The 23,211-nt window shown below is 54.2% G+C and overlaps 1 protein-coding gene across 1 annotated transcript in view; it reads right to left on the reverse strand.

Moving 5' to 3' along the window:
* Positions 1-20,858, reverse strand: part of LOC143383159 (cell adhesion molecule CEACAM5-like) — a 38,252-nt gene extending 17,394 nt beyond the window's left edge. The window contains 11 exon segments of the mRNA XM_077105673.1: positions 8,283-8,340; positions 8,606-8,647; positions 9,161-9,192; positions 9,521-9,573; positions 10,421-10,541; positions 11,038-11,304; positions 14,689-14,943; positions 15,444-15,560; positions 15,563-15,721; positions 19,476-19,835; positions 20,712-20,858. Of these exon segments, the coding sequence (XP_076961788.1) occupies positions 8,283-8,340; positions 8,606-8,647; positions 9,161-9,192; positions 9,521-9,573; positions 10,421-10,541; positions 11,038-11,304; positions 14,689-14,943; positions 15,444-15,560; positions 15,563-15,721; positions 19,476-19,835; positions 20,712-20,775 (1,528 nt within the window). The 5' untranslated portion in view covers positions 20,776-20,858.
* Positions 20,859-23,211: the final 2,353 nt, after the last annotated feature.

The following is a 23,211-nucleotide window of genomic DNA, read 5'->3' on the forward strand; positions in this document are numbered from 1 at the left end:
GAGCAGAACACACTTGTATGGAAAATAGTACCAGTAATTGTGATGCGTGTTCTGTTCTTCTAGAAGCCTGTGAATGCCACATTTTGCAATTTCTCTCTTAAGGAGCTGGGAGAGCTGTCCACACAATGTGGACTTAAGTGGACTGTGCTGTCCATGTAACTGCCTTACATTCGTGTGGCTCATCCTCTCTGCACAGCAACGAGATGCTCTGTATCTCTGTCCACTGGTCACCCTGCACACAGCGGGAGGAGGCTCATGCTCCCCCTAAGTGCTGGAAAGTGTCTTGGTTCCTCTTCATCCCGCCATTCAGATTGGTCCAAATTCTGCTGGTCACAGTGTTGGGACCCCAGGTGGAGGTCTGTTCAGGGTGATGTGAAGAAAACCATCTCTGAGAACATGTCCCTCCACATCACCTGCAGAGGGCATTTTGGACCTGTGATGATGTCAAGATAAGTGAAAGGAGCAGAGGTCAGGGATAAGGACACTGAATCCAAGAGTGGACAACAGAATTGCCAGAGACTGAGAGGTGGTGGGAAAACAGTGAGGACCCTAAAAGCTCCCTGTCACCTGCCCCCTGAAGAAAAATCAGTGAAGGCCCCTGTGGCTCTGAATGCACCAGAGTTGGGGCAGCAGAGTGCTGCAGGCCCAGGGGCTGGTGAGACCCCAGCTCTGTCCAGCCACTTGGTCTGTGTGGGGCTGAGTCAACTTAATGAATGATCCACAGCCTACAACTTGGAACATGAAGAGAAATTCCTGTGCTGTTCTTTCCTCTTACTAAGACCTTTCTTCCTAACTTAGAGCCGACTTTGTCTACTTTGTTTAGAAGCCTCCTGAGGTGGTGAGAGTGGCCCAGGGACTGTCCAGGGTGCTGGGTGTGGGCTCAGATCACAGGCTTCCTCTTCCCAGTGTGACAGAGCTCCCTGAATCCACGATGTCATGGACCCAGCAGGTGTCACTGATGTGTGGCTACAGACCCTTGGAAGCCCACAGTGCTGTGGAGGTTCAGGATGCCATGCGGCCATCATCTTGAAACATATCTTCTTCAGGGACAAGTGATTGACTTGTGACCAGAACCAGTCAGTCTCTGCCCTTTTACACTCAGTTCTTCTACCAAAATGCAGTGGATTTCATCTGTGGAGTTGTTTACTGCAGGTTTGTGTAGACCAGTGAGTCTCAGCCAGGGACCATGTTGCCATCCAGGGGACATCTGGCAGCATCTGGAGACACTTCTGATTGTCAGAGCTTGGGGGAGGGGGTCCTACTGGACTTAGTAAGTGGAATCCCAGATGGTGCTCAACACCCCACAGCACACAGCCCCCCAAGGATGACCAGCCCCAGTGTCAGTGGAGTGGAGAGGGGAGCCCTGCTCTGCGCCCTTTCCTGAGCTCCCCAGAGCCTCCCCTCACCTGCTCCTTCCCACCCCTCCTCACCCTTCCACAACTTCCTCCTCCTCCCTTTGAATCTTCAGTTCCATCCTCCAAAGGTGCCCTTTGCCCAAGGTGCCTCACCTGCCCTCTATGGGACTCTCAGCATGTCCACTAGAGGGCGTGTGCTCTCTTCCCCAAGTTCAGGGGAGCCTCCCACTCCTCTGAGACCTGTGCAGCTGCTTTTTCTGCCCTATCCCCAAGTCCTGAGCTGAGCTGCAGATTTGCCCAGGAGGAAGCTCCTGGGAAGGCACTAGGGACCCCAGGGAAGATCCTGTCATAGGAGGCGTGGGCACATGGAACCAACTCCAGAGCCCTGGTCAGTGGGGAGGGAGTAAGTCCAAGACTCAGTGGCTGGACACTCAGTGCCCTGATGCCCCTGCCTTATGGCCACTGGAGGAAATGGCTGTGAGTCTGTGTCCCTAAAGGCTGTGTCACCTGGGATTTGTGTAAATAGGTGTCAGCAGGGCTGCTGTGGAATTCCAAACTGGACCTTCTACAATGGGAGACAAGTCCTCCCAGGTATCCTCTCTTGGAAGAATCAGGAGGGATGTGACAGTCACCAGGCATAGATGCCCATCAGGGTTCTAGGTAGCAGGGGGTCTCTGGACTTCACTGTCACCCCAGAGTGAGGGCCAGGAAGTTGGGTGTGTGTGGCCCTGCCCACTCACCTCAGCAGGGGCTGTTGCTGGTTGCCTGTAGGGAATGGGGTTTCCCACCACCACTTGCAGGACTGAGGAAGATCTGGAACCTTCCCCTAGAGTCAGACAGCTGACTGCACAGAGGCATCGTGGTGGTCACTGGCTGTGTGTGCTCCTGAGGTCTCCTGGTGCTGTCCAAATCCTGCAGGTACCCTGAGAAGGGAGGGAGTCAGAGACAGAAAGCACCAGAATAGTCGTGCAACCTCAGGCTAAGGGATTTTGAGAGTCATTTAACAAATATTTATTTAAATTCAAGGATCCAAACAGTAGGACCTATACTGATAATAAATGTTGTGGACTGGCCTCTCTTCTTCACAGTTCATTTCTTGTTTGGAACATTGTTCATGTCGATGACACCCATGCTCATGGGAGTGATGGGGTGGGGAGCATTTTTGACGAAAAACTTGCCATTAGGAGAGGGGGAATTCCATTGCCAGGGGGTCACAGGCCCAGGGCCTGGGTGGGGACTTTAGTGAACGATCTATTTAGACTCAGACAGTCTGGGTGCTAGGGGCTCATAAATCCTGTGGTGGTCTGTTTTCTTCCTCTCTCTGTTTCTTCTTCCTTTTTATGTTGTACTAGGACTGAAGCCCTGGGTCTTTACCACCAAACTACATCCCCAGCCTTTTTTTTTTTTTTCTTTTGAAACAGGGTCTTCCTAAGTTGCTGAGGCTGGCCTTGAACTTGTGACCTCCTACCTCAGCCTCCTGAGTCATTGGGATTCCAGGAACCTGCCACTGGGCCCAGTAAGGGGGGGGTCTGCTTTTCTGGTGCATGTTCTATTGTTACCTGAAGGTCACCAAATGTTCTGGGGTCTGTAACTCTAGAGAAAAGTTACTAATTAGCCACTGTCGCTTTTCAGGAATAGCCTACCTCATCGTTTAAGATAACAGAAGAAAAGCTGGACACAGTGGTGCGCTCCTGTAATCCCAGAAACTCTGGAGGCTGAGGCAGGAGGAGCCTAGGTTTGAACAATTTAGCAAGACTCCAAAACATAGTAAGATGCTGTCTCAAAATAAAAAGGGCTGAGGATGTGGTTCAGCGGTTTTGCACCCCTGGGTTGGATCCTGAAAGCACCCCTCAAAAATAGCAGAACAAGGGAGAAGAGCGAAAGCCAAAAACAATTTTAAAAAGAACCTCAACTTTTGCTGGAGAACACTTTTAACCCCAGGGTAGTTTGGTCACCCTTGTCCTCTAGAGCTGAGTAGTGGGAGGCTAACAGTGTCTTGCTCCAGGGTGTGACTCCAAAATTAGTGCTGTTTAAAGTCAACTAAAAGAAGTGAAGCTGGAGAGTGCACTTAGAGTCTCCCTCAAATACCAGGGGAGGGTGCCTTTGTGGGGAGGAGAGTGAGGTCTTCAGGAGGAGGTGTGGGCGCTCAGCCTTGGAAAGTCCCAGTGACAGAGCAGCAGGTGCTGAGGGCTTGCTCTCCCCTGTGTGTTTATGGCTCCTGACGTGGGTCAGGGGGAAAAGGATGGATCTGTGAGGAACAGGTGACATCCCGGTGCCCTGGCATCCTCTGGAGACTGCACAGGCCCCAAGGAGGCCAAATGTGCTGGGATTTGGAGAATTAAACCTAGTGATTTGCACTGAAGGGACAATCTGAGGCTTCTGTCCTGCTGGAGGCAAGGTCAGAACCGTGGGCTGCATGTGGCCCTCAGTGTGACTCCACCTGTGGGGGCCAAATCCCTTTAGGGCAGGTCCTAAAATAATGTGTGGCAGACCCCATAGTCAGGAGTGCTCTGTTGGGGGGTCTCCCTGAGTGGAATCTGTCCTACCCCGAGGTCACCTCCGTGTCTGGAGCTCTGCTGTCCTCCCAGCAGGGAAGCTAGATGCCTGGCCACAGGTGGTTCCCCTCAGCACCCGCAGTTCTCTATATCCCGACAGTAGCCACCATCTGCATTCCCTGGATGGTCCAGCAGACATGACCCTGCCTGTGGCCAAGCCCAGATCTCCCCCAAGGGCCCTGTGACTCTGTCAGAGAAGGATCTGGAAGGGCTCTGTGAGTCAGGAGGAGGGGGAGATGGGATCTCTTTGCTTCTGGGATGACTGTGGTTTGTGACATCCATCCAGTGATTGAGACTAGGAAGAGGAGGAGGGGTCAGAGCAGGGCGAAGATACACTTTATTTATGGGCAGACAGACCCTTTCTGTGCATGCAGAACTGAGGCCTGAGGGGCCTGCGTCCTGAAGGTCAGGCAGGAAGTGTCCCATCCTGGCCTGGTGTCCCAGGAACAGAGCATCGGCCTCCCCAGACACAGACTCCAGGATGCGCTGACACAGCAGGGCCTGGCCCAGGTCTTGCTGCAGGCGGACCAGGCCTGACTCTCTGCAGAAGGACCCATGCAGCACTTATGGGATCCCAGCATGGGCACTTCCTGTCTCACATGGAGGAGCTGGAGCCCTGTCCTTCCTCTCCAGTCCTGGACACCAGAGACGTTCGTGACGTGGCTCTGAGACACATGCCCCAGAGACTCAGCCCCTCCACACACCTCACAGGGGCACAGCCACACCAGGTTTGTCTAGAGGCACCTGGAGAAGGACCCAGGGAGTGGGCTGGGCAGGGCAGGAGGGCACAGGCACTGTCCACAGAGCCAGGCTGGGCAGAGGCACCCCCTCTTGGACAGTGACTTCAGAACATGTCCTTGGAAGGCAAGAAGCAGGGGCCCAGGGCTTCCGTGTGTCCATTTCTCTCTGAGCTCTCTGTCTCAGGGCCTTCTCTGGAGATGTGGTCAGTCCTGGGTGCTAGGGGTGGGAGGAGCCTGACGGACACACTGAGAGCTCAGCTAGAGACACCTCCTGCTCATTCATTAGTCACCCCCTTGGTGGGAGCTAGGAGATGCTTCTGTCCTGATGGGTCCCTTGCCCTGTCACTACTTGCCTTTCTTTCCCCCCAGGACCGAGGACCAAACTCGGGGCATTACACAGGCTAGGCAAGTGCTCTGCCACTGAGGTAAATCCCCTTCTTGTCACTTCACTGGAAAAACTCCCCCTTAGCAGGCTCTATGGTGCAGGACCCACCACTATGCTCTGGGATGGGACCTGATTGATCATGTGCTCCCAGGGGACAGGTCTGGATGGAGGTCACCACATCAGCTCTGTGGTTGAGGATCAAAGCCTACAGTGTGTGGGCTGGGATTGTGGCTCAGCGGTAGAGCGCTTGCCTAGCATGCGCGGGGCCCTGGGTTTGAATCCTCAATACCACATAAAAAAATAAATAAATGAATGGAATAAAGGTATTGTGTACATCTACAACTAAAAAAATAAATATTAAAAAAATTAAAGCCTACGGTGTGCAGAGGCTCACCCACCAGCAATTCCACCAGGGATCCCCTAAAGCTCAGGGCATGGGGCACCTCTGCACTTGTCCATGATGGTGCCCACCTGTGCCAGCTGTTCCTAGTAGGGTCAGGGGTGCGTGAGGCACCATTCTTCAAACTGGGGCTCAGAGGTACACAGTTTTGAGAACACTTCAGGACAAGGACAGAGCCCTGGGCCTTGGGGAGGACAGAGGAGGTCTGTTATGGAGAAGCTGTGATCCTCACTCCAATGACATTACATGTGTCCAGAAATCCTCTGTGTCGTGGTGGATGAAGGCCACTCCCTGGACAGGGGCTGGTGTTTGCCGGTCCAGGAGGGTGAGGCCTGCAGGGGCTGGTGCAGGCATGGGGAGGGTGGGTGCTCGGGGCTTTGGGGTTCATCCTTAGCAGGACTCAGCCTGGGCTTGGGTCCCCCGGGGCAGGTGTGCCTGGGAGCATCTTCCAGGGGGATGGTGAAACCTCATGGGGGGAGGGCTGGGGCTGTAGCTCAGTGGTAGAGCACCTGCCTTGCATGTGTGAGGCCCTGGGTTCGAACCTCAGCACTGCATAAAAATAAATAAATAAAGATATTGTGTCCATCTACCATTAAAAAAAAAAAAAAAAACATTTTTCAAAAACCCCATATCAGGGGAGAGGCCTTGTCCTCTCAGCGCCATCTCTCACTGGGTCTCAGCCCAGGTGCCCCTGTCCCTACAGAACACCACTTTGCCATGGAGAGGGCGCCTGTGAGACCTGCAAAGGGTGGCACCTGGTGTTGCCCAGGATCTTAGTCAAGAATAACGGGCCTGTCAGTTCCTGGTTTTGAGCATTACTGACTCAGTTCAAGTTCTGAGGATTCTCCACTTGTTTCGCTTCTTACCAGCTGTAATAACTTAAGTGCCTGATAACTACCACGTTACAGCAAGAAACATAAAATCAGAGTTGAATAACTGCTGGGTGGGCCATGGTGGGCTATCATACACTGCAGCTGAGGGCGTCTCTCTGGGTGGAACTGACCAGGCTGGGGGCCTCACACTGCTATTGCCTGCAACCTCCTGTCTGTCGGCGTCTATGCTGAGGGTGCTATGGTCCTGGGACAGCTGCCTGCTCTCTGTGACCTGCAGACTCTGGCTGCTGAAGATTCCAGTGTCATCTGAGAGGCAGGTCCTGACCACAGAGAGCAGTTTGGTGTTGGTGGCTCGGATGGAGTTTTCCCTTGACTCCCTGCCGCTCTGTCCCCTTCTGTGGAAGGAGCTCACTGCAGACCCGCTGGGAGGCAGAGGTCCAGGCCAGTCAGCCCTGCTGCCCTGCTCCTCTCTGAGCTCAGCCTCCTCCCAGGGCAGGAGCACTTTCCTGGGTCAGGTGGGTGGGGCAGGGTCTCTGTCCAGGAAGCCCCTCTGTCCTCTCCTCTCAGTCCTGCCTCTAGTTCCTCTTCCTCTTTCTCCTGGTTCCCTTTTTGGACCCCATGCCACACCTCAAGAGCATGTGTGGCTCAGGGAGCGGGATGCTGTGCTTGGAGATGCTCCAGCAGGTGTGGTTCCCAGGATAGGACCTGGGGCCAAGAGTTAGTGAAAGTTCCCACCAGGTTTGAAGATGCAACAGCGACCTGAGTCTTACGGTTCTTTTGACTGTGGGCACAGCCCCTGGGGCCTTCATAAAGAATGCAGCTGCAGTGACACCTGAGATCCACTGTGGGAGCCACTGTGCTGGAGACAGTCTGTGGCAGCTGCCCCAGGAAACCAAGGCAAGTCACTGCGTGTGACCTGATGCTATGTTCACAGAGGACAAGCCTCACTAGAGCTGAGTCATGGGGGAATCTCTGAGGGTCTCTTCCGACTTCTCATCTCAGGACAGATAACTCTCAGCCATCAGCAGATTGTCCCTAAGCTTTAGTACATGGACCTCTGATTTCCAGGAATGTAGTGGCCTGATCCAAGGGAAACTACCTGAGAACGTCACCCTTCCCAGCCCTCACCAGAGTCAGAGCAGTGGCCCAGGTGTGTGGAGGAGGCTGCAGTGAATATCTTAGGCCCCGGGTCTGGGAGGAGACCCTCTGTCCCATCAGCATGGAGGCTGGAGAGCCCCATGTGGGGAGCCCTGAGCCCCTGCCCTGGGTGCTAGAGTGTGGAGAGGAGGCTGGTTCCAGAGAGACCAGGCAGGGCAGAGTGGAAGGTGATGGGAAGGCAGGGCTGGAGCCTCGGGCAGGGCCTGAGACCCTTGTTCAGGGCTGAGTCTGGGTCTGGCCCTGTCCCCTGATACTCTGAGAGTCTCATGTCCCAGCAGAAGTGAAGATTCCTGAGTACTGACCTTGAGTAGGAAAGAAATCAGTGGCCACAGCTAGCCACCATGGGTCCCTGGGATGTGAGGGCCACTGAGTGCTCTGCTGGCTGCAGAGCCTTGGGACCCTCACCCTTCCCTGTGGACAGACCCCACCTTTGCCCTGGCTCCACCTCCCAGCTCCTGTCTCCCAGGAAGAGAAACCCTGTGGGAACAACTTAGAGACCACGATTCCCCTGCGTGACACAGGAGAGAGCTGACCAGGAACCTGAGGGGAGTGTCTGCCAAGAGACGTTCCCACAGGAACCAAAAGAGCGAAGGAGGGAAGGGGGTCTTTATTCAGCGCCTTTCCAGGTGACCCACAGGGCTCTTCCCTCTCCCTGAAGCCCCTGTCCTGGGCACGGGAAGCCTAGTTCTGGCCATTCAGAGCCCAGGGCAGCCTGTCTGGGTCTCCAAAGCCCATGGGACCCCTCCCCTCCAGGTGCCAGAGTCTCCCAGCTCTTTTTTCCATTTCCCATGGTGTGGGGTCCTAGTGGGACCCTCCCTCCATCAATACGGAGCCTTGTCTGGTGGGAACTAGGAACCTCCAACGGCTGTGTGGTCGACCCGGCAGTAGATGTCCAGGTCAGGGTTTAGTAATTCCTGAAAAAGAACAAAGAGGCCTCTGACCCTGTGTCCTTCTGAGAACTGGATTCAGGGACTCCTAGGCCCTGGCCCACCTGCGACTGCTCTGTCCTTGCCTGGCTGGGCTCAGTGGCTCCTGTTTCCAGGTCCCTTCCTCCTGTGCTCACCACCCCTGATCCTGTTTTGACTACTCTTTCCTGAATACTCAAGAAGGTTCAGCTAGTGGCAGCTACATGGTCTGGTCCTTGGACAGTGGACCAGAATATTCATCTCCCACACTCACCTGGTAGATGGGAACAGCAGTTTTGTGGCCAGAAACAGGAGCCTGGGAAGGGGAGAAAGAGTGGACATCAGGGTCAGTGAGGGAGGCTCACCAAGGCTGGGACTCCAGTGAGCAGGTGCTGGATGGTGCCTGGAAGGTTCTGGTCTCTCACAGGCCAGAGCTTACTCCCTGTGTCTGCTTTAGTCCCTTCTTCTCAGGAGTTACCAGCTCTGGGTCCTGAGCACCAGCCTCCACTTCTGCAGAGTCACCCCAGTTTCTGTCCAGACTGTGGTCCCCCATCATTAACCCAGGGCCACTGATAGAAGCTCCCAGCACCCACTCTGCACCTGCTGGCCTCCAGCGGTTCCCTGAGACAAATGGAAGGAATCAGGGTGGGCTGAGGACAGAGTGATGGTGGTCCTGTCCCTGAGAGAGGCCAAGCCTCTGGCCAGAGCCAGGCAAACCTTGTCCTGGTCCAACATGAGAGGGGCCGTCTGTGCTGTACTGGGGTTGACAGTGCCCTTGTCCTGAGCCTGCACAGCTGGGTCCCTGTGTGTAGGGAGCTGGGGGACTTACCAGGGAGGTGGAGCTGTCAGAGGGACCTTGGCCTGGAACAGAGACAGAGTTAAAGGAGGGTGGTGAGGCCTGGGCCCCTGCAGCAGGAGATGGGGGTCCTCAGCTTTCAGAGGGTCAGAGGAGACAACATGTCCTGGGAGAGACCCTGTATCCCTGTTAGTGGTCCAGGGAGCCAAGGAGCCTAAGGAGGTGACTAGATGCCAAAGGTGTGGCCAGGTGGGTCCCCTGTCCTGAGTGTTTGATGACAGGGCTCCTGAGGCCCCAGGGAAGGACTTGACCTAAGGAGTGGTTGACTGCAAGAGTGACACTGTGGGGCAGGCCTAGGGCTCCCAGCCACCCACAGGCTGAAGGGGCACTCACTCGCTGTTGATGCTGGGGTGCGGTGCTCTCTGAGGCCTTGCTGGACACCAGCCCTAGGGAAGGTCAGGCTTATTTATGAGGATCCAGAGAGAAGTCATGGACTGGGGTCAGATAGGGTTGAGGAGGGTACCCCATTTCCAAGGAGGGTGTGAAACCTTCTTACTCCATCAGGATTGGTTCCAAGGGGCCAAGAAGGGAGCTGAGGAAAGGCCTTAAGTGGCCCCTTCTGCTGAGGAACAGATGTGAATGTCCCTTCCAGATGCAGACTCAAGAGAATTTGGCTGACTGACCCCAGAAAGGGACTGAGGAATTAGGATGAATTACAGCAGGAGGGTTTGACCGGGTGGAAGGGTCCAAGCTGTGGGGAGCGAGGGAATCAGGGTCACCATGTGGGCAGGACACTGCAGCAGCCACTTGCATCTTGACAATCCCTGACCTCAGTGACCCTGCTGGGGCCAGGAGTTGATGAAACATGACAGTGGCCTTGTCCTCATGGGGAGCTGACCCTCCAGCCTCTCAAGACCCCTCCAAGTGACTGAGTGACTTGGGACAGGACACCCCTGAGATACATAGTCTCACCCCTCATTTCGGGTGGTGGAGATAGACTGTAGGAGGTGCTGGGTTTGACACTAACTCTGTCACAGGAAGTGTCGCAGGTTTGCTGTGTGAGGGAAGGAGGACAGTGCTATGGGGACAGGTCCCTAGTGACCAGCGCACAGAGGAGGGGGCAGTTGAGGCAGCAGCCCAGGGCCAGCAGAGGGTGGGCGGGGAGCCTGGGGAATGAGGGGAAGGGTCCTCGGGAAGTGGGGAGGTCGGAGTCAGGCCACAGTCTGAGGACGGGTCTCCTTCCCTCAGGCCTGGGGTCACCTGGGTGGGATCAGGTGGGGGAAGCCTGGGTACCTTCCAGTTCTTGTGTGGAGCAGGAAACACCCCAGAGCAGCCACCAGAGCCACCCCGACCAGGACCCCAGTCACGATGCCAGCGACGGCCCCCACAGGGAGGCCTGGGGTCCTCTCTTCTGCTGAAAGAGAAGAGGAAGGGCTGAAGGTCAGGTCTTCAGGGGAACCAGCTGGGCCCTGCAGGGGGCCACAGAGGGTGGAAGGAAATGGCACCACGTCCCAGTGCAGTTTGTCACATCGTCACCATGTCCTCCTGACTCTGTGCTTCTGGCGATTTCTTCACATTTGTTTTTGAAACCCTGCATGTGCTCTAGCCTGACCCTCTCCACATGCAGCTGGGCCACATCCTGCTCATGTTCCTTTTAAGTCCTCTTCCTCTTTTTTTCCTTCCCATCACAGGACAGTGTCAGCAGGCAGCCCTCACAGACTGTCTAGCCCAAAGCCTGGCCTTGGGTACAGATCAGAACCAAGGTGACATCAAGGCACCTAATTTCTGGGTAGTCAACCACATTCCCTCCAAGCTCTGGCATCTACCCCATGTTCATGGCTGGTGCCATATGATGGCCCTTGACAGTGAAATATATGACGGAAGCACTGGGTGGGACGGGGGCCACTCACAGATCACAGCCAGTCTGTAGCGGTCACTCCTGGTGGAACTGGCGGGGTTGGAGGCCTCACACTGATACTCCCCGGCATCCTCCTGTCTGACAGGGTCTATGCTGAGGGTCCTGTGGTCCGGGGACAGCTGCATCCTGTCTGTGAGCTGCAGAGTCTGGCTATTGAAGATCCACGTGATGGAGATTCCAGGGTCACCTGAGAGGCAGGTCATGGCCACAGAGTGTGGTTCTGTGTTGGTGGCTCTGAGGGAGGGCTGGGCCACAAGCCCTGTGGAAAAACAGCAAGGGGCTGACTGACAGTGGGCCTGAGGCCTGGTGCCCTGTCTGTCCTCAGAGACATCTGCCTGTTCCCAGGGCCATCGTGATGTGGGTGAGGTGGTCCAGAGGATGAGCTGGATGGTTGAGGCCATGGACAGTGGTTGAGGACCCAGAAATAAGATGCCCTTGTTATGATCTTGGTTCTGAAATGGTTCAAGTCTGTTCTGGGGAAACTACAAAATATACTGCAATACGTTGACCTTGGACTACACAGCAACCTCCTTAGGTTCCTCATCTTAAAATAGGAACTTGCTCAACCTCCCTCTAACCCTAGATGACCCCAGGGAGACCCCAGACTGGTCCCCTTGATGTATCTCTGGGATCCAGATGGGAAACACCTCTCAGGCCCCAGGTCCAGCCACCTCATTATCAAGTGGGTTTTCCCGTGGACTCTGGGGTCTTATCTTCCAGAACTTCTGTGCTGGTCTTGGTGCATCTTGTGCTGCTCTAACAGAGCACCTGAGACTGGGTGGTGTGTAAAGAAGAGAAATCTCCTGCTCACTGGTCTGGAGGCAGGGAAGTGCAAGATCTAGGGGCCCCATGTGAAGAGGCTGCTTGCTGCATCTTTTTTTTTTTTTTTTTTTTTTACTGTGATTCTTTTTTTTTTTTTTATTGTTGGTTGTTCAAAACATTACATAGTTCTTGATATACAGCAGGGGGCTCCCCATGGTGAGAGAGCACGTGGGAGAGGAGAAGGGGAAGGGGCCACACTCACCCCTTATCAAAAAGCCACGTCTGCAGGACCTGTTCCCCTTCTGTGACAGCAGCCTTGTTCCTTTCATAGGGACCTACGTCCTTCCCTGAGGCCACACCTCAGATCCCTGGGAGTTCAGTGACCACTACATGCTTTTGGGGGCACATTCACACCACAGCAGTGACTCTATAAAAGTTTGGTTTGTGATTTCTGGAACCTCTGCCATGCATGTTGGGGAAGGAGGGACTATCAGCCTGTCCACCTTGGACCCAGGTGGGATTTGCCTGGAGTAGAGCAGTTCAGTGACCACTAGGGAGTGAGGACGCCCAGCCCAGTCCTGATGGCTTAGATGGTTGGATTCAGACGTAAAGGATTTCTCAGTTAACACAGGATTGACACTCTGTCCTGGACGGCTGTGAGGGGAAGGCCTGGGCACTCTGTTGAGGGAGGGTATTTAGTTGTAAAGTAAAAATTGATTTTTATCCATTTGCTCTCACTCCCAGAGCACACTGTCCCCTCCAGGCTGCAGTGCCCTGAGCCAATGACTGGTCTCTGGTGCACAGATGCCTAAGAGGCCCTCAGCATGCAGAGCATGGGAATCTGGATACAGAGTGACATGCACCACTGATCTGCCACCCAAAATCTGTGTGACTTGATTGAGCAACTGTGTTCCCTGTGCCTCAGTTTCCCTTCATTGGATACATGGGAAGTGGTGTCTGGTTCACCATATTGTCTCTAAGTTAACCTTGAAATACTCACAGTAACTGACCTTGGTTTAGAGGAGCTGCCCCCAAAGAAACAGCCCCTACTCTGATCTGCCTCCCAGTGAGAGCACCCTGGGCTGGTTCCGGGAGGACCAGGAGCTCCAGGAGCATCTCTTTCCTCTGTTCCTCCCCTTGGGGACATGGACCTTCCTGTGGAGACTCATAGAAGTCCATCAGGGCACCTGACTTGGCCTGAGGCACTTGTCCCTCTGTGCTCACCACACCTAGTCCTGGGGAAGAAGATGACCTGGAAAAGACACCCCGGAGCTTTCTGTCCCCCTTCATCAGCTCCAGGTCACTGAGAGTCTCCTGTTGGTGAGCTTCTCTTGTGTTCTGTTCCCATCAGGTTCCATGTGAAGCCTGTGTCCCCTGTAAGGGTTGTGTCCTCCCCAGGGGGCACCAGCAAGACTGTGCTCCACCTCTTACCTCCCGCCTTCTTTCAGCGAATTGTCCCCTCTTACCTGCCAGCAGGACCCCCTGCCAGGGGATGCCCTCTCTGCAGGGACAGGATGAGGGGGTCCCTGCTGCTGCCCTGTCCCCCTCTGTGGAAGGAGCTTCAGCTGCAGACCTGAGGTGGTCCTTCCTCAGAGACCTTAGCCAGTGCTCAGGGCCCACAGTGAGTTGTGTAAGGTGGCCCACAAGATGACCCTGATCCTCGGCAGAGTTTGGGTGTCATCATTCAAGTGACAATGTAAAGAAAGTGCTGCCCCTCCTTCTGACCTCAGATCACCCAAGTGACCCCTGAGGGTCCCTGGACATCTCTATAGGATCTGTCCAGCAAGCTCATCCTCAGGTGGAACAATTTTTCCATCCACTATCCTGCGACATTTTTCTAGTTCTATCTGTGCCTTAGAAGATCCGGCTCTGAGGCAGGAATTAGCTTTACATTCAGGGGCATTAAATAATTTTCATTAAATAGTTTTTATTAAATAATTTGTCAGGGAATTAAGATGGTCCAGCCTGTCTTCATGACCTTGGTGTCTGGAGAAATTCCAATCTACAGGATTTGTCAGTTTGAAGAGGACTTTTATTTCCTGGCCTGTGGATTAAATATCACAGTGAAAGGAACCTGTGGAGATGGGGGTCACAGTGTTGACCAACCCCGGCACGATTCTCCTCTCTGCAAACACATGCTCTAGGCACCGCCCTGCTCGGCCTTGCAGGGACTCTGCAGGTGAGGCTCCCGTCCCTCCAGGTGTGCATCTCTGCTATTCTCCGTGGTGCATGACATGGGCTTGTGTTCCCAACCCTATGCACCTGGGGACTTCAGAGCCAGGACACAACTCAGAAGCATCTGCCCCCAGGCTGGCTCTTTCCCTCCCCTGCTCCTGACTTGGGAGGCACCAACTGACCACACGATTGATCCAGATTCCAGACGGGCCTCCCAGGCCTCTTTCCCACCCACCCCTCCCACCCCAGATGGAGTCGGAGCAGGACAGGAGCAGAGCTGCTCGTCCCCCATCTGAGGGGGCTTTGCTCCTGTTATTTGGGGAAAAAGAGGATGAACGTATTGCAAAGCCATGCAGGTTCCTTGATGCTCACGGAGGAGGTAAAAGAAAGCAGAGAGGTGACAGAAAGGGACAAGTTAGTGACAGAAAGAAGTGACTTGACTTCAAGGACCCTCCCCCTCAATGGGAAGCTCCTTCCACTACCTAGGAATTTTGGGGTCTGGGAGAAGCCCCTCCCCACATTCCAGGCTGGACCCTAGATTGGTCATGAGAGGTCAGAGCAAGAGGAGAGTCTCTGGGATGGAGCAGGAGGCTCAGGTGAGGACAGGATTTGCTTGTGCCAGGCTAGGAAGGAACTTCTTCCACGTTGTTTCCAGAAAATCAAGACTCCACCCAGCACTTGATACTGTGCTCCAGGGTCCACTTACCAGAGACGGTAATATTCTTGGTTTGGGTCCTATTGAGGTTAGTGACAGGGTTATGGGCGAGACACACATAGGATCTGCTATTATTTGTAGAGAGGTTGAGGATTGAGAGCTCTTGTGTGGATTCCAGGGGCCTCCCATTGAAAGACCAAGAGTACTGAGCAGGCGGGTTAGAGTCTGCGTGGCAGGAGAGGTTGAGATTTGTCCCTGGAGGGAAATGTGATTCTGGGGGGTTTATGATGGAGGCATCCGGGCCATCTGGAGCAAACAGAATAAAGCCATATGTAATGTCATCAGAGGGAAGGGGAAGTTCCTAGACTGTAGAAGACCACAATATAACTACTGATCCATGTCACAACCTTGTTTATTTTAAAAGTCGCAACTAGGCTGGGGAATACAGTGGTACAGCACCTGCCCAGCCTGCAAGAGGCCCTGGGTTCAAATCCCAGCACCATACACACTCACAGAAAGTCTGAACCAAACCCCTTTGTTCACATAAATTAGTCTGTGACATTCCCCTGCTTCTCTGTCCCAGGTGGCTGACCCCAGGCCTCTCCAGGGAACCACAAGCCCTCCCCTCCTATACATGGCCCAAGGCTGGGCCTGACTGGATGTGCCTGGGGCAAGTGGCACAGCCAGTCCAGGTGCCCAGGAGAGAGGGTCTGTGTACTTGGACCCGAGAGGGACTAAGTGGCCCACCTCTGGCCCTGTGTATTTGAGTTCACAGCCAGGGTAATGGAGGAATAGAAGTTACTCACAGGCAATATTCAGGGTGAGTGGGTCACTGTGGCTGGCTCTCACTGGGTTCTGGGTTTCACACTCATAGGGTCCTGTGTCATTCCTTGTGACATTGAATAAAATGAGAGTCCCGTTTTGTTGAAGAGCTTCAGCCTGTCACCCTCTGGGATTGTCTGACTGTTTATCTTCCACAGGTAGGTCGCATAATTAATCTCAGGTTCACACGTTAATGCTAGAGAGTCCTCACCCTCCATGGGTTGGGAGTTGTTGATTGTGATGTTGGGTTTGGGTGATTTCTCTGTGCAGACAACAAAGAGAGGATTGCCCTGTGATCCCTGCAAAAGCGTTTTTCCACCTGGGCTGGCCTCTCACCTCCCACCAACCTGAGTCCTGAAGAACCAGGCAGAGTGGGTATCCTGGGCAGATGCAGGAGGATCTGAGGGATCAGAGGAGGTGGGGCCCCCTGGGCTGTGTCTGGGAGAAGCACAGAGTTTCTCACAGGTGCACTTAATTGCAGAGTTTGGTCCTGGACAGACCCAGGACTGGGAGTTAGCAACCCCGTGTCTCTCCTGGTCCTCGCTGGCCCTGGCTGGCCTTGAGACGCAGAGTCCCTCCAGCTGCACAGACTCCAGGGCTCGACCCATGTGTGTGTCCTCTGAGCCTTTGGTTCTCAAGGCCATCCTAGAGGTGGGTCATGGTGGGACACCCCATTGTGCCTAAACCTCAAGAAAACCCCACAGCCTGATGTGAGAATGGGGTGTGTGAGCAGAAATCCCACACTAGGAGACCAGGGGCATTCAGTTTGGTGGTCAGGCTGTTGCCACAAGGGGGACAGTTCTGCTCAGGTGTTTCCTGGTGACTGACAGGAGCCAGTGGCACCTGAAAGACAAAGCATGAGTCCAAAGAATGCTCTAGGGTGAGGGGGACAGACAAGGTTTAGAGCAGAATCATGTTCCTGTCCTTGGTCTTTACATCCTTCTCCCCCTGCAGAGAGCAGGTGAGGCATGTGGAGTTGTCCTGAGAGACCAGTGGATGGTTCCTAACACATTAGCACTAAGAGGTGGAAGAGGGGACCAGGACCTTGCTGAAAATACGGCCTCGTGGGCTTGTGTGTGGCAGACCTGGGGTAGAAACGGGGGATGTTAAAGTTTTCCCATATGGGAAAGTAGTTTTAATACCCAGGATCTAAGACTCCTTTCTGAAAGAAATATTGCTCTTAGAGCACAGTGTCTTAGACTGAGCTCTGAAGTCCTGAGGGGTCACATTATGACCCAAGGCAGATGCTAAAGTCAGTTTGAAACCAGCAGCCTCCTGAGTAAGGAGAGACCTGTGGGTCCTGGTGGAGGACTGGACTGGTCAGAAGGGACATCTGAGGGTCTCTGTTATGTAAAATGAGGCACAACCCCAAACTCAGAGAAGTATTATTGATCATGTTAATCAATCTAGAAGTCTGTGTTCCCAGTTGCTATGGAGACTCAGGGAAAGTGGGAAGCACCTGACCCAGGCCTGTGGAATGCCTTCTTCCTGTTCTTTTCACCCCAGGAATCAAAATGAGATCATCAATTGTTCCATATCGGAGCCTAGAGCCTAATGTAAGTGACCGTGGCTGGAGCATCACACCATGTGGGGACAGACCTCCCTTGTGGTGATGGTGTCCTCATGGGGACACAGGCACATATGGAATAGACAGCCCCTGAGACAGCACCGTTCAGTCCAGCTCCCCCTTGGGGAAGGTCCTGGGAGTCACTGGAGGAGCGTGAGCCCCACTTAGGGACCAGAATGGAGCCACCAGTCATCTGGGTGTAAGGAGCCTGGGACCTAGGGGCTTGCAGCCCTGTCCTGCCTCTGCCCCCCTCGCTGAGTCAGTGCAGAGAGTAGATGGGGGAGATGCTCAGGCCTGTGTCCTGGCCTATTTCACATGTCATTGTCATGGAAGGAAAGAGCCCTGGAAGGGACACAGTGGGGCCTCCTTCACAGTCGGGGACATTGCCCCTGATGCAGCCTGACAGGGGCACCTGCCTCGACTGTTTCTGTGCCTTTTACTATGGCCAGGAGGGGCCTGGCCCCAGGTGGACAGGACAGATGGCCATTAGTGCAGGAGGGAAGGGCATGGCTCATTGTGCAGGGCAGGGCCAGTCCTGCCTGAATGAGAAGGAGGGAGAGGACGGACAGGCAGGAGCAAGACAGCCAGAATCGCCATGGCAGGGAGCAGTGGGGTACAGTGACTTAAAGCCCCAGGTCCAAGAACCTCATGGCCGCCTCAGAACTGACCCAGGGCCACCCTGAAGACCCTCCACAGCCCGGTCACCCCAAGGGCATCCTGTGATGTGGCTCCTGGGTGGCCTCAGGAGAGGTGGTTGGTGGGATGGAGCAAGAGCCTCAGCCTCCAGGAGGGACAGGGAGCAGGTGGCAGAACCCCCTGGGATTGCACATGCAGGGTCCAGGCTCTGAGGAGGTTCAGGGTCATTCATTCATGATCTTCCCTCCCTTGTCATAAATCCTCTGAGAGTTGCCCACACACTGGGCCCTGTGCTGGTTGCAGGGTCCAGTGGGGAGAGAGAAAGGAAAGTCCTGTTCTTTACGCTCCAGAGGGCTGGGCTGGTGGCGCACACCTGTAATCCCAGTGGCTCAGGAGGCTGAGACAGGAGGATTGTGAGTTCAAAGCCAGCCTCAGCAATAGTCAGGCTAAAGCAGCTCAGTGAGACCCTGTCTCCAAATAAAATAGAAAACAGGGCTGGGATGTGGCTCAGTGATCAAGTGCCCCTGAGTTCAATCCCTGGTACCACCATTTCCCTTACTCCCCCCAGAAAAGAAAAAAAGAAACACCTTATGCCACAGAGGGAGTGACACCCAACACACCAGGAAACAGGAGACTTCACGTTCAGTGAGGGAGGGTGTGGACCAGCTGTGGGAGGGGGAGGCCTGGACATTCTGTTGAGGCAGGTAATTTGGTTCCAGAGTAAAAATTGATTATCCTCCATTTGCTCTCACTCCCAGAGCAGACTGTCCTCTCCAGGCTGCCAATGCCCTGAGCCAATGGCTGGTTTCTGGTCCACAGATGCCTAATAGGCCCTCAGTATGCAGAGCACGGGGCTCTGGCTGCAGACTGACATGCATCACTGACCTGCCACCCATGGTCTGTATGACCTGATTCAGCAACTGTGTTCCTTGTGCCTCAGTTTCCCTTTATTGGATACTGGGAAGTGGTGTCTGGTTCACCATGTTGTCTATAAATTAACCTTGAAATACTCACAGTAACCTGACCTTGGTTTAGATGAGCTGCCCCCAAAGAAAAAGCCCCTACTCTGATCTGCCTCCCAGTGAGAGCGCCCTGGGCTGGTCCCAGGAGGACCAGGAGCTCCAGGAGCATCTCTTTCCTCTGTTCCTCCCCTTGGGGACATGGACCTTCCTGTGGAGCCTCATAGAAGTCCATCAGGGCACCTGACTTGGCCTGAGGCACCTGTTCCTCTGTGCTCACCACACCTAGTGCTGGGAGAAGGAGATGCCCAGGTGCCCTTGCCCGGATGTGGCTCCTGGGACTGTGCCCTGGCTGGTGACCACCTCCAGGAGCTACCAGATCAGGGAGCCAGTAAATCATTGCTCCCCAGCAGCCCTCAACAGGAAGCCAAACTCTAACCCTGACCATATGTCCTCAGGGTCACCTGGAGCCAGGACCCTGGGACAGAGGTCTGTAGCAGGAGCTTCCTGGGCTGACCTTCTCAGTGATGATTCCAGGGCCCTCAGGCTAGGCCTGACTCAGTCTTGGAGGGTCTTTCTCAGGGCCATGCTCTGGGAAGGACACGGGGCTGGGCTGAGACTGCTCTGCCTGGGCCGAGTCTCCCACCAGACCACCCTGCTCTCTGCCAGTGGATTCTGGCAGAGGACTCGGCTCTTCTGAATTCTGTCTGCACTACGTGTGTCCTGCACTAAATGCTCCAACTCCATTGTGGGGACGTAATGCATAGGAGGAGGTAGGCAGACCAGGTCTTGGGGTCTTATGTGTGCAGTGGAGTTGACCCCTCCAACACCCAGAGGGCTGGGTCATCACTCACCATGTACACGGAACTCTCCAGTTGCTGCTTCACTATCAAAATTGGCAGTTGTGGCTTGTAGGGTATAGAATCCTGTGTCCCCCTTTGTCACATTCACGAACAGCAGGGACCCATTGGGGTATATTGTCTCACGACCACTGAATGCAGGGCCTTGGGTAGCTGAGTGTGTGAGATTTGAATAGGATACAATTAGATGGCTTCGGTCTGTTATTTCCCCTCTGTACCACTGGTAGCCTGCAGTGTTCTCCGACACATTATGGACAAGTAGAAGAACGTCTCTCCCTTCAGCAACATTGAAAGGCACTGGTACAATAGTGAGCGAGGCAGTGGGGTGCAGGTTCCAGATGGTTAACAGTGAGACTAGGAGGGAAGAGAGAGAAATCCATCAACACTGGGACCTTGTACTGGGTGGAAAGTTGGGACCCAGGTTCTCAGCAGGAGTCCTCATTCCTCAACCTTGGAGTGTGCGTGTGTGTGTGTGTGTGTGTGTGTGTGTGTGTGTGTCCCCTGTTCAAGGCCAGCAGCATGACCTCCATTCCTTCAGGACCCCTGTACCTGTCATCCTCTTTTGGGAACACATTTCCCCAGGTGTCTGCAAGGCTGGCCCCTCAGTGTCCTCAGATCTCTGTTCAGACCCAGGCAACTGGAAACCCACTTCCCCTGACCACCTCCTTACAGACCCAGGTCTTCCCTGTGGACATTTCCCTGCTCTCTGCCCTCCTAGATCTACACAGCACAGTCCTCACCTGCAGATCTCCCTCTGGCCTGGCTTCCTGCCCTCTAGAGAGGGAGCTCCAGGAGGCAGAGACTAGTCTGACCCTTGTGGTAGCCCAGGGCCTGGACCAGGCTCAGCCTCCTGTGGATGAGTGAAGCAGGGTCTCCGCCCTGAGGGTCCAGGTGTCTGTGTGCCAATGTCTGAGGCTGGTGGCTGCAGACAGTGTCCACTGCTCAAGTTGCCTTTCTATTTGGAGGGTGGCCCTGACAGAGCTGTTAACAACAATTTTCAAAATATAAAGGCCCCTGGTGATTAACTTGGGGAAGACAACCCCTGAGCTTTCTGACCCACTTCATCTGTTCCTGTTGGTGAGCTTCTGTCTTCTGTGTTTTGTTCCCAATGGGTTCCCAATGGGACATAGTGAAGCCCTGTGTCCCCTGTGATGGCCATGTCCTCCCAGGGGGCACCAACAAGACTGTGCTCCACCTCCCGCCCTCTTTCAGGGAACTGTCCCCTCTTACCTGCCAGCAGGACCCCCTGCCAGGGGATGCCCCCTCTGCAGGGACAGGCTGAGGGGGGCCGCATGGTCCCTGCTGCTCTGTCCCCTCTGTGGAAGGAGCTTCACTGCAGACCTGCTGGGAAGCCAAGGTCCAGGCCAGTCAGCCCTGCTGCCCTGCTCCTCTCTGAGCTCAGCCCCCTCCCAGGGCAGGAGCACTTTCCTGAGTCACGTGGGCTGGGGGCGGGGTCTCTGTGGAGGAACCTCTCTGTCCCCTCCCTCTCAGTCCTGCCTCCTGTCCCTTCTGCTTTCCCTGTTGGGTTTCACTACTGCATGCCACACCCTGAGGAGCAAGGCAGGTGGGGACGCTGTCCCCTGAGAGAAGTGGCTCACCCAGCACTGGCCTCAGCTGTGTCCTGTCCTCAGGGCTCTCAGCACCACCCAGGGAACCCCTGGGGTCCCCTCACCCTGGGCATATTTCCTTTATGATATAGAATCCCAGTTTAGCCCTGTGTCTTCCCCATGTTCTCAAATGCTCTAGGAAGGTCCATTTCCTCCCAGCATGAAGGGGACAGAGACAGTTCTGGAATCTAAAAAGGGGCCCAGTGAGAGATGGCTGGTGAGGGGACCTGCTCTCTGTACCTGGTGTCTCCAGCTTGGCCTCTGAGCAGTTATCTCAGGACTTCACACCCTTTGTGTCCTGAGTGGGAAGGGCCATGGTAGTGGAGGTAGGTGACCATGGGCTCTTTGGTCTTCAGGGAGAGATTTTTAGGGAGACCCTCCCTCTCCAATTTTTGGTGAGCTGTGGCTCAGGACTGCCCATGCCTTCCTTGGTGGCCTGTGTCCTCTACCTAGTGATTCTCCCGACTTTTTCCATGGGTGATACCTAGAGGCAAAGGCCTGCTCAGAGACCCCTGGCAGTGCAAGGTCCTCACAGGCCCAGGAAGGAGTGGGGGTCAGAGCTGAGCAGGTTCGTGGAAGGCACTTTGGTCTGTTGCAGATGGAAATCTAGCCACATTTCCACCTCCTGAGCCAAAGGCTAGTCCAAGTTTCAGAATCCATTTGCCAAGTGTTAACTGTGAGTGTCATGTCGCCCCCTGGTGGTCATGAGGAGGACTACGGTCAGTGTCAGGGACTATAGCAGGGATGCCGCCTAGGGGCCAAATAGTGAGAGCTGGCCCTGTCCCTGGGCACAGGTGGCCCTGACCTACTGGCTGCAGAGTGGGTCCCATTTACTGAGTGACCCCAGGATACCTGACTCTGTCCAGGGCAGGGTGAGTCTAGGGAGAGGACGGGAGCTGTCCTGGGGACTCCTGCTCCAGAGTAGGGAGAACTGTGCCCCCAGGGGATGGGCAGCCTCAGGAGGGGCCATCTGTGCTTGAGGGTTCAAAGGAAGGACATGGGGAGGTGTCTTCTGAGACTTTAGGGGGCAAACACTGGCCTTGTGAGCTATATCTGTGGTTGGCTGGTGTCGTGTGAGTATTATGGAGATTATCCGGCCAGATACATGACACAGCCTCTCATCCCAGCCGTTCAGGAGGCTGAGGCAGGAGGATTGCTAGTTTGAGGCCAGCCCATACAAATTAGTTTGACTTTGTCTCAAAATTAAAAAAATGTAACATAGTTCAGTTTTAGAGTGCTCCTGGGGACAATCCCTAGTCCCTTTCACCTTTCTGTCTGTCTGTCTGTCTGTCTCTCTCTCTCTCTCTCTCACAGACACACACACACACACACACACACACACACACACACACACACTAAGCAGAATGGGTGTATTTTACACATCTTTCCTAAAAACTTTTCATAGTGTAATACTTATTACAAAAATGAGCTCTATTAACCCTTTTAACTGTAGAAATACATGCCATGAGTCCATTCAAATAGACAATGACTACTGTTTCCAGAATTTTTTCATCAACTGCATTAAAACTCTGACCATTAAGCTATCACATCTCAGGACTCTCTAACTTCGGGTAACCTTGAATCTATTTCCTGTCTCTATGAATTTCCCAATTCCAGATATTTCATATAAATGAAATTATACAACCACATACTATTTTGCTTCTTGTTTAGTCATGTTTTCAGGTTTATTCAGGTTGAAGTGTGCATCAGAACTTTATTTTTCATGGCCAATCAATAATCCAACATATTTGTAAGCATGTTTTTTATGTATTCCTCTGTTGATGGATACAGGGTTGTTTGAGCTTCTGTCTTCTGTGTTTAGTTCCCAATTGGTTCCCAATGGGACATAGTGAAGCCCTGTGTTCCCTGTGAAGAATGGTGTGGCGAGCCTTAGCCTGGGGGAGCTATGGGAGTCCCTGTTTCCCATCCTGTGGGCACGTGCCCAGCCGTGGGAGTGCTGGGTGGATGGGCTTCTGCCTGGCTCTGGCAGGAAGTGCCCAAGAGTTCTCCACTGTGACTGCAGCTCTTCAGAGTCCCTGGGGAAGGTAGGAAGGTGTGGGGTGAGGTGTCATTGTGATTTTGATCTGGTTCCTTAGTGACTAATGACACTGAGCATCTTGTCA

Source organism: Callospermophilus lateralis, chromosome 18, assembly GCF_048772815.1.
Source record: "Callospermophilus lateralis isolate mCalLat2 chromosome 18, mCalLat2.hap1, whole genome shotgun sequence".
In the NCBI taxonomy this organism is placed as follows: domain Eukaryota; kingdom Metazoa; phylum Chordata; class Mammalia; order Rodentia; family Sciuridae; genus Callospermophilus; species Callospermophilus lateralis.